Source organism: Condylostylus longicornis, unplaced genomic scaffold (genome assembly GCF_029603195.1).
Source record: "Condylostylus longicornis isolate FDR11 unplaced genomic scaffold, ASM2960319v2 ptg000089l, whole genome shotgun sequence".
NCBI lineage: Eukaryota > Metazoa > Arthropoda > Insecta > Diptera > Dolichopodidae > Condylostylus > Condylostylus longicornis.
The window spans coordinates 338846-351058 of NW_026578057.1; the positions used below are offsets into that span (position 1 = coordinate 338846).

The following is a 12213-nucleotide window of genomic DNA, read 5'->3' on the forward strand; positions in this document are numbered from 1 at the left end:
TTAGCAATGTCGCGGTTGAATCGCTTTTGGTTTCAAAAACTCATACTCGTCAAAAATTTCATTCGCTTCGCCCATGATAATACGGGCCTGAATTCATGAGAATTTTTTGTTAAAAATTGTTTTTATTAAATGATTAAAGAGAACCTTCCTACTTTTTCTCCTTTTTCTATATTTAAGTTATTACGTTTAATACACAATGTATGTTATTAAACATTTCTCTCAACTTTGTTTTAGAAGATTTTTTTAAAAGTACTCATAAAACTAACAACTAAAATTAATTACTACATACAGCTGAGCTGATATAGATCATAAAGTAACTCCGAAATTTCATAATTATTATATGATCAATAACTTTAATTATTTTTTATAGTAGTTAATCCATAAGTCTAATGCTATGATGCTGCTAAATAAGTTTTAGTAGTACTTTGTTAAAGAGTTGCGTATTAAAATAAAACGATTTCAATGAGGCTTCAAGCATTTTCGTTCTAAGGAAATTTTACTGTAATATCTTTAACAATACTTTTACTTAAGAAAAGAATGTACATATTTATTAAATCAAGATTTAATGTTGGAAATTATAATTAAAATTTTTTCACATTTTCTTTGAAAAATTTTCGCAATTTTCGAATGTCATTTTATATTTATTTACTAAGGTACTTTGTTATTATAAACACAACCAATTCTTATATAAAAATTAGTTCAAGTTAATGCCAAAGACTTGTTTTACTTCTATTTAGTTTTAAATCATTTTAAAAAGATGAAAATTTTATTCAGTATATTGAAAGAGATACCAAGTATGCAATATACATGTGTATCTATACGTACATATATTCAATCATATGTATTGGTTTTTATTTAAATTAAAATCTATGACGTATCCATTTAAGTATATGTATACATACTGTATGTTCAGAAAAATGATTTAAGGCTTCTGACTGAATGATTTAAGTAAAAAAAATTTTGTTTTAAGATTACTATTAAGGAATAGGTACATAATTATTAAGTACATATTACAATTTTATACACAATAATTAAGTGTAATTGGTGTTAATTTATTTTTGTATGATTTTATACATTCTTGTTTTAAAAAACTGTAAAACATTTTATTTTATACATACATTTATTGATTTATTTTTTTCAATTTGAAATTTTCGTATGAGCCTCATGCTGAAAAATTAAAATATTAATATATACGAATTACTTGCATACGTAAATAATATGTATGTATATTTATTCTCATTATAAAACATATAAAAATTTGTTTATTTTTTTGAAATAATAAAAATTTGATTTAAAAGAAAAATTAATTAATTTTTGTCTCGTCTTTTAGTTTCTGATTATTATTTAATTTTAGTTAATTGCATAATGACGAAAAATTTAAAAGAATACGAAGCTGCCGAAAACTTATCAAGTGAAGAGTACAAGGCAAATGCTTAAAGTTTAGATTTTATATCGTTGACGCTAGTAGTTCTCAACCTTTTTCTAATCACGTCCCCAAAAAAAAAAAAACAAAATTTGCTTGCATGGCTCCTCCCATTTTTAAAAAATTTCTTTTTTGAATTCTTTTAGTTTTATGGCACATACCACAGTCCGCAGACATCTTTATATAAGACTTGACAATACCATAGACTCCTATAATGTGCAAGACGTCTTAATATTTTTGCGTATATGTATGTGTATCAAAGTTTTTTGTTCAGAAAAAAGACTATTCATTTCTTTAGTCCATATATAAATTTCGTACGGGAAGGCTGTGTCGCTAAGCTGTAAAATAATTTATTTGGTGTTTAAAATTTAATTTTAATTTAAATTTAGTGAATAATTATATTAAGTTTTTGTGTTATTAAGTAAAATGAAGATTTATAATTTATACTAACTAAATTATGTCTTTTGTTCATAATATTTAGAATAAAACAAAGGTGAATTTGAAAAAACAGTACTAAAGTTTATATAAAAAGAAAAAATGACTTAATAAATTAGTAAGATTTGTGTGTATTTTTTAAAGTTTCTATTGTAATCATATTTAAATAAAATATAATAATATATTTGATTACGTTCATATAAATAGTTGTTGTGTCATATAAATGCCCCGAGGGTGTTGCGTCGAAAAATGCAGAAGCAATAGTCTACGAGAAAAGGAGAACGTAAAAGCTATATATTTACTTTGCCAAAGAACGAGGTCATCAGAGATAAATGTATACAAGCATTAGGAAAAGCGAATTCGACACCACCGAAGTATTTAATTTGTAAGAACTTTAATAGAATAATAGAAAATTAAAAAATTTTGTGAATTTAGTTAAATACATTTTTCTCATAAAATTTACTAGTTTTAAGAAAAATTGATTAAAAATTTTTTTTTATATCTAAATATGTTATGTAGTTTATTCAAAAACAATTTTGTTATGTATTTACTATTTTGGTTTTAGTTGAAAAATATTTTGTTACTTGTAATTGATTATAATGCAATTTCTTACCTGTAACTAATTTGAAAGACCAAGAAATTTAATTTTGTTAATATTTAAACGAAATAAAATAATTTCTGCATATTTTTTGCATTTAATCGTTTTTTATTTTTCAAACATCCCAAATAACCACGAACATTTCAAATTTATTCGAAAATACCTAATATAAGAATATTTGAATTTTCCAACTTTGAATACACCGTATGTATGTGTTAGTAAATTGTGTATTACGGAGTCTTGACACAGGCATCTGTATAGGAGTACATTATAGAAGTCTATGAGCTTGAGAATAAAGATGTCTTTGATTGTACGGTGCACATTATAAGAGTCTATGCACATACACATGTTATAAATGCACATACAATTTTTTAAAAATCTCACTTAACGAGTTAATAATAATAAGCTGCTTCATTATATGAAAATACCTGCCTGAATTGTTTCTACTACCCATATCACAATGATTTCTTTAAAAGATTTAGCCCTTTGCTAAAGGCTAAAAGCTTTGCTATAAAGTAATTTTCCGCGCTTATTTGGTTCAAAGGTTACAATATTAATTCCTACCCAAAATTAAAAAAATTTGTTGCACATACGTTAACACGTTTAAAATACTTTCTCAAGTTCTTTCTGCTACAACAGAAACAATGTAATTATATACAGGGCGATTCAGTAAAACAAATTAAAATAAGGGTAAAATATTATATGTCATTATTTAGGGCATTAAAAATGGATAAAATTTTTGTTTTGAACTAGTTGTTAAACCTCGACGGTTTCCGGGTTACAGGGATTTTCACGAAATTTTTACTTGCCCAAGCTTTTTTGCTTATAACTTCCATTTCGGAAAAGATAAAGGCTTCAAATAAACAGTTTCTAAAACGCCTAATAAAGGGCTTGAAAGCAACATATTATTTGATTTTCTATTTTATGTACTTTCGGAATACCATGCATTCGCACTTTGGAACGACACCAATTTTTTCTATTTTGTATTTTTTTAATTTTTTTCATCCCCACAATTTTGTGTGAAATTTTCAGAAACATTAAAGTTTTTGTTACGGAATTTTTGCTACCTATTTAAGCTTCAATTTAAGTCCTCAAACAATAAACAATCTTTTACGGGAGATATAACGTAGCATATAAACCATTTCTGTGTTAAAATTTTAAGGGCCCTAATAAAATGTAAAAAATCAATAAATTGTCACTATTTTTGATTTTTATTGAATTTAAGTGCTGTAATTATCAAATGTTATTATTTTTCGATTAAAACAGTCACTCTAAAAGGCAGTTGACATTTTTAAGAAGCGTTAATTTAGTAAAAAATTAAATTTTAAGGTTTTTATTGAAATACAATAAATTTTATACATGATTAGTGGACCATAGTCTACTACAATTAATCTAATTATAAATACCAATTACCTTTAAGATATAAACTATGTATCAACTTCTATTTACAAATACTAATTGCAGTAAGAGTGGAACACCATAATTAAGGCGTATATTCGGCCACATGGTATTACGGTTCGCAAAAAGTCAGTTCAAGCAAATAATAACATAATATGTTTATTGAAAGTTTTCATTTTGTAGTCGAAATACTTATCCATGGATCTAATAATGCACGAATAGCTAGCAAATAAGCGTTTTGAAGCTTACATAAATTATATTGCTTTTTTGTTTTTATTTTTGATATTTTTGTATATTATTGCTTACGTGTATTACATAAAATGTGTTTATGTTATATACTCAGGGACGGATTTTTCATATATGCAACGTATGCATTTGCAGTGGACGACAAACATATGCAGTTAAAAACTTTAAAAAACCATAAATTTAAAAAAAAAAAATTTGATACAAATTTAATTCAATTTACAGCGAAATTAACTTGATAAAATGTACTTACATACAAACATAATATTTTATTCCTAATAATATAAAAAATGTACATGAAAAAAAACTGTCAGTTATGCAAAACACTAAGTATTGATCTTCATATATTTTCCTTTTGCACCATACAATGAAATGTTCGTAGAATCAAAATTATTGATACGTTTTCTTACTCTACGCTACTTTTTTATTCAATTATTAATTTTTCCCTTTAAATACATAGTAGAATAAATTCGTATATTATGCCTATAAACAGAAAACAGAAACACATTCAATCCTACATGTACATAAGGGAAATTGTCTCATATAATATACATACATACATAGAAGCAAGATACGCAAAAAATAAAAATATTCAAAGATATACATGCACACATAATTTATATTGTTTAATATGAATAAGATCAACGCTCATGCATACACATATAATTAACTCATAAAGCAAGATTTTTATTTTGCTGAGATTGCTCCCCATCAACACTCGCTCGTACACATATAATTATATCGCAAAGCAAAATTTTTATTATGCTTAGTGATCGTCCTGGCTACACTCGTTCGTACACATTATATTTAAATTGTTTCATATATGCAAAATTTTATTTATGCTTAGTTGTCGCCCACTCACCAAACAAACAAACACATTATTATAATTTTGTTAATTAAATTATTATTAGTAAACAACAAGAACAAAAAAGAAAAAAAAAATTAAGAATGAGAATAGAAAGAAATTAGAAAAAGAGAATGAGAGCAATATTCTTAAATAATGGACAGCGTTCCCACTTGGATACAATTGTATCCATTTGGATACATTTTTTGCTTTAAATTTAGCTTGGATACAAAGATACTCAAATCTGCTAAAATGCTGAAATTGGCTACATTTCAAAATTTTGCTGAAATATGGATACATTTATTCTCTAAACACTAAATAAATGTTACAAAACTGTTAAAATGCTGCTAATATTAAAACGCGTAATTGCTTTATCTTTCAAAAGTGTTATTTCCTGGCATTTCTAAGCAGATTTCCGAGTTTACTAAAGGAAAGTAAGAAATCTGCTTTATTAAATGAGTGCTGCCTCTTCCTGTATTCAAATCTAGAACATTTAGACAAAAACGTACCAGAAATATTTTGGAGTAAGCTAGTTGTAATAGAAAATGCATTGGCTGTACATATTTTTTTAAATTTTTCCGTTTTAATGGTGAATTGTCTTTAGCATATAGTTCAACAACATATATGCAAAACATATGCATATTCTGACCTTAACTTTTAACACATTTAAAATATAATAGAAGTTATATGTGATTTCTTAAAGAATTTACTATAAATAAAAAAACCAACAATAGGACGGCTTGGTATAAAAATTCTGCTTTATGAGGTTGGATACATTTTGGATACATTTTTTCCTCGAAATTGGATACATTTTGTTTTTACCAAATGGGAACACTGATAATGGAATGCATAGCTTGATATTGAGATTGTGTATACCAATATTTTCTTTTTGTTTAGCAACAAAAAATTTTGAATGAATTTCAAAATTACATGATCGTTATGAATTTCTACTGCTATGTTTTGCTTTCGTTTTTGAGTTAAAACTGTTAACAATCGCAGAATTAAATATTAATTGGTAATATCTACTACTTATACTGAATTGAAAAAATGTTGTTTAATAATCAAGCGAATGTTAAGAATTTTTATGTTGAATTGATGTAGTGTAAGTCATCCAAAAAATAAGAGTAAAGTGAAATGGCGCATAATTTGTTTCACACATTTCTCTCTAAAATTAAACATTAAAGCAAAACGACATTCTGAAATTTCAAAACCACAAGCCTATAAATACCAGTAAATGCATTTATTTTAATAAAATCTAAAAAATATAATGAACAGTATAAAAGCTTATAGCTATGTACATGAAAAGCTTAGTTTTTAAGTCACAAATTTTAGAACGAAACTTTGATTTTCCTTAAATTTTTGAATACAAGTCGAAACTTTTTTTATACGCAGCTTCATTTCTCAGGCATTTGTGAAATAAAAAGCCAAATTTTATTCGTAAATTTAAAATTACGAATAAAAATAAAAATAATTTTTTACTTTTTTTCATATTCAAATAAGCTTTGAAAAAGTTCATTTGATATAATTTTCATAGAACCTTTTACAATAAGTTTCACTTACGTCAAAAAGTAAATTTTTTGGTTGTTAAAATTAAAAAAATCAAGTTTAAATGATTGATAAAAAAACATTCAGTTAAATAAATTACCTTGTTTTGGAATTTATAAAAAAAAAAATTGAAAGTTTAGTTCCAGACTTTAATTCTATAATTAGTTCTGCATTCAACATAATAAGGTTACAAGAAAGTGCTTTATGATGCACAATGTGCAATGCCTATTAAATTTTGTTCACAGTAATAAAATAGGTGAAACGGTTGAAGGGGGGGAAGGGGCGCACTTTTTAGGAACCGCTTAGGGCGACGAATACCGCGCCTGTATATACTAGTGAATATTTTTCTTCTTTGCTAAGCTTAGTTCATGATAAAATCCAATTTTTATATACTCAGATGTTATTATTCTTACTAACTTTAATCTGTGATTATCGTGCATCCTTCAACAAAACAAACTTTTCCCATACTAATTATAATAATAATAAATTTAACTTTACCACTGGTTTTTTTAAATTCTTTAATAGTTTATTTAACACTTGTCACTGCGAGGGCTCACGCTATAATAATTCTGTGATATTTTAAAAATAACGACAAATGCACCTACCATTACATTTTGAAAAATTTAAAAGGAAATGCATTTTGGAAATTTTAAAATTAAATGAAAGAGATAAAGGAACAAAGTCACTGTGTATGATCTGCTATAAACCGCCTCAGAAATACTATACTTTTAATACACAAGCTACTGTAAACAGACTCATTGAATTTTTAAATTTCATCAGGATACTGTTGCCCTGGAAATACCATACATCAGAAAATGGTAGGAAAGGAAATACATCAAAAATGATAAATATTTCGACTATAAAATAAAAACGAACGAATTACAAATACTGAAGGGATATCTTAAAAAAACAATGAAGCCAAATTTTTTCTAGTTGTTTCTTTCTTTGCTCCGAGCATTATCAAAGTCGTAACAGGAGCGCGTTTATTTTATTTTCTTATTTGTCCTCTAATACAAAATATGTGTAAGTAGTAGAAAAGACAAGTTTAAATTTTTTTAAAGTAAAAACTAAAACATATTTCAAAATATTTTTTTGTTTTAAGTATCTGTAAAAAAATCAAATTTAAACAAAACTCATTATTTTTTTTCTCTTTGAAAAAATTCATGCCTAAGAGACCCTAAGAGAGAGTGACAGTTCACAGCTGACGAATTTACGGGTATTCTTATGGGATCTATAGAGGGCCCTTTTTAACATCATAAATTTCCCACAAGATCAACTTTTTTCAAATTTTTAATTAGAAAAAGTTAAAATGCAATCTTTTTCTACTTTACTGGTGTCTTACGTTGTGAAAGTTTTGTGTTATTAATACATTAAAAATTGATTTAAAAAAAACCTTCCAGGTTCTGTTTATTTTTTTAAAATTTCAAAAAAGCTACACTACAGGAAAAAAGAAATATACAGGGGACAACTTGAGACGATTGATGAGATAAACGAAATGTATGGCGCAAGGCCCTCTTCTTTATCTCATCCGTTATAAAAGGAGAAAAAAGATCCCCATGAATGTCTGTATTACGAACATACCAACGGACGCCGACAACGGACGCCGATTGGCTAATCATCTTGGACTAAAGAAACAACGTTTAAATACTGGCATTAGTGGAATTGCCAACACTAATGTAAAAATTAAATTTTCGACACAATTCATTATAAAATCTCGAATAATGATTTCACTGCCCCTTTAGACATGTTTATCTTACCATCCATAGCTGGAATTATGCCTGATTCTCCTGTAGTCATCAAGGATTGGAATATTCCTAAAAATATTGAATTGGCTGATCCACAATTTTTTATTTAACAAAATGTTGATATTTTGATCGGCGCTGAAGTATTTTTTAATATTATGTCCGTCGGACAAATTAAATTGGGCTCTGATATGCCTTTATTGCAAAAAACACTCTTTGGTTGGATAGTTTCGGGTAAATATGCTTCCAATCCGAAATCAATCAATTGCAATTCACTGGTCGACCTTGGAAAATAATGAAGTTAACACAGATGCTAATTTACACGAGTTAGTAAAAAACTTTTGGCAAATTGAGTCGGTCGAAACTAATTCAAACAAGCTAACTGAGGAAGAATTGTCATGTGAACGTTTTTTCAAATCTACTGTCAAGAGATCATCCTCTGGTAAAATAATAGTTAAATTACCATTCAAACGTCATTTCTCTGAACTTGGTTCATCTAGGCAAATTGCCGAAAAACGTTTTCTGTCATTGGAAAGGCGATTAAACTCAAATTCCAATCTTAAGGAAGAATATTCGAAATTTTTGGAAGAGTATTTAAGGTTAGATCACATGGAACTTGTTCCCAAACATGATGAAAGGCTTGTCAAATACTATCTTCCTCATCATTGTGTATTAAAACCAGATTCATCTACAACTAAATTTCGTGTCGTATTTGATGGCAGTTGTGCTACAACATCTGGGCTTTCATTAAATGATATACTTATGATTGGTCCTCCAGTTCAAGAAGACTTATATTCAATTCTACTCAGATTTCGATTTTACAAGTATGGCTTAAAAGCTGATATTTGCAAGATGTATAGGCAGTTTTTACTTCAGAAGAAATTCAAACGTTCAAGCTTAAAACTGTTACTTATGGTACTTCTAAATCAAAAATTGCTCCAATAAAGACTCAATCGATTCCTCGTCTCGAGCTGTGTGCTGCACTTCTTTTGTCTAATTTAATAAACAAAGTAAATCAAATAATAGGCGTTGAAATCAATGAAATATTTTTATGGTCTGATTCTGAGATTGTGTTGTCATGGATTTCAGCACATCCTTCTACATGGACTGTTTTTGTTGCCAATAGAGTCTCGCAAATCCAACAATTAACAGAAAATTGTAAATGGTTGCATGTCAACACTAAGGCGAATGCAGCTGACATTTTGTCAAGAGGTTCAAATGTATCAGAATTAATAAATTCAACTTGGTTCATTGGTCCAGACTTCCTGAGGAAAACCAACGATTATTGGCCTATGCAAAAGGTTAAAAGTGTTCAATCTACAACTTTAGAAAAGCGAGCTACACACAACTCATTCACAAGTCAAAAGTGTGATAATTATCTAAGTACATGATATCATATCAAAATTTAGTAATTATAATAAAATTATAAACATCTTTGCATACATTTTCAGATTTTCGAAAAATTGCAAAAGTACAAAAACTTCTCGTAATATTGATGTACTATCTCGTAATGAGCGAAATTATGCCCTCTTGAAAATAATTGAAATTATTCAAAATATTCATTTTTCTTCGGAAATAAATAATTTGCACAATAATAAAGAAATTCCTTCGAAAAGCATATTAAAAAACTTTAATCCATTTTTAGAAAAAGAAGATTCTGTGACGCTCTTAAAAGTAGGAGGACGACTTAGCAATGCAAATATTACACACTCAGCCAAACACCCAATATTCTTGCCAAATGATGAACATTTTGTGAAAATTTTAATATCGCATTTTCATGTTCAAAATCTGCATGCTGGACCTCAAGCTCTCTTAGCAACTCTGCGTCAGCGATTTTGGATTACGAATGGTCGAGCAATTGTGTCAAAAATCGTTCAAAAATGCATACGCTGTTTCAAATTCAGACCGAAGTTGGCAGAACAAATTATGGGTGACCTACCTAAGTACCGAGTCGAATTAAATCGAGCTTTTTTGGTCAGCGGAGTCGATTTTCGTGGACCTGTTATGATTTCACCAGGTGGGCGTGGCAAAAGACTTTATAAGGCATATGTTGCAGTCTTTGTATATTTTACCACTCACGCAGTTCACTTAGATATTGTGTCATCTCTAACGTCTGAAGCCTTCATCGCTTGTTTAAAACGCTTCACATCACGTCGCGGACTGTGTCGTGATCTGTACTGCGACAATGCAACGAACTTTGTCGGGGCTCGACATGTTTTAAGGGAATTAGCAGACAAATTCAATGATCAACAATTCAAGAATGATGTATCTTGTTGGTGTGCAAATCACAACATCGAATTTCACCACATACCAGCTAGATCACCGCATTTTGGAGGCTTGTGGGAGGCTGCCGTTAAGGCAGCTAAGTTTCATCTCAATCGTTGCTGTTTGAATATGAATCTGACTTACGACGAAATGCAAACTCTAATCACACAAATTGAGAGCATCCTAAATTCTCGTCCCATAATTTCCCTTTCCTCAGATCCTAGTGATGAACAAGTACTAACGCCTGGTCATTTTCTTGTAGGTGGACCTTTAAACGCATTACCAGAACCATTGCGTAACGAAGACGTCAACATAACATCTTTAAAACGTTTTCATCGTATTGTATTTCTACAACAAAAACTCTGGTCTCGTTGGTCTAAGGAATATCTAACCACACTTCAACGCAGGAATAAATGGCCCTCTCAAGCAAGTAATTTAACAATGGGTACACTGGTTTTGATTGGCGGTGACAACTTACCTCCACAACATTGGGCGATTGGCAAAATTGTAAGGTTGTATCCTGGCTCTGATAATAATGTGCGAGTTGTCGATGTTCAATGCCGTAACAAAATCTTCAGGCGACAAATACATACATTAGCACCACTTCCGCTGGCTGATTGAAAGTTTCTTTCCCAGGAACTTTCAAAGGCGCCGGCATGTTAATACCTGATTTAGCAATAATCATTTTGTTATAATTTTTTTGGATTGATTTCGACAGTTCATTGTAACTTTACATTTTTTTTAATATTTTTTAATACTGTTTACCTCATTTTAATAAATTTATATGTAAAATTGTATGTGTATACATATATGTAAATTTGTAATTTTCGAATTTCTTATTTTCTCTTGCATTTTTTCTCTTGTATTATAAATTCTCTTAAAACTTAATTTTACTGTTTTTTGAATTAACATTAGCAATGTCTTAAATTCTAAAAATTTCGATTCGCAAAAACACTGTCGAATCGATGAAACATAAAAATAATTGTTGGTATTATTCAAAATCAAAAATATAATTAGTTGTTAAATTATAGTTCATTATTTTTATTTATTCGTAGATAAGTAATTTTCCAAAAAAATTATTATAAGTTTTAGAATCACCCTGGCTAAATTAAGCCAGAGTCAAAACAGATATTACGCCACTTTTTTACACCCTCTGGCGAACTGCACTCCGAATGAGTTTTAGCAAAAAGTTTTTCTATCTTTAATATTGTTTTTACTGACATAAGGAACTTTTCGAATAAATTATTTTTGTTCAATATTCCGCGTATGGTTCTACCACTCACATTAGCCTGACATTCTTTTAAAATTGCTTTTGAAGATTTGAATGGGTCTTTTTTACATATCATTACAATTTTTCTGTTCAGTTTTTCACTTGTTTATTGCTTTCTTCCTCATGTTTCAGGACTTTTATTACTTTTTAAAGCGTTAAAAACTAAATGTACTGAACGTTCAATAATTGTGGCAATTTCTTTTACACTTTTTCCTTAGTTTCTTAAGTTTTTAATTATTTATTTTTCCTTAACACTGCAATGATTCGATCGAGCCCTAATTCTGCAATATTTTTCCACTTTTTCAAAAAATCAAATTATTGGATTATTATAATTTAAATACTGTTCAATATTTGCTTAAATAGTTTAAAAAAAAATTAGTTTTATTCATCAATAGAGCTACATTCGTCGGGTGTTTCTATTATTTTGACCAGATGAAATACGGTATTTTT

General features: G+C 28.5%; 1 protein-coding gene across 1 annotated transcript; it reads left to right on the forward strand.

The window, feature by feature from the left end:
- The first annotated feature begins 8468 nt into the window (after positions 1–8468).
- LOC129613707 (uncharacterized) lies at positions 8469–11114 on the forward strand. Its single transcript, XM_055527882.1, has 4 exons — positions 8469–9143; positions 9200–9594; positions 9680–9735; positions 9874–11114. The coding sequence occupies exons 1-4, from the start codon at positions 8469–8471 to the stop codon at positions 11112–11114; spliced, it is 2367 nt and encodes a 788-aa protein (XP_055383857.1).
- The last annotated feature ends 1099 nt before the right edge of the window (positions 11115–12213 follow it).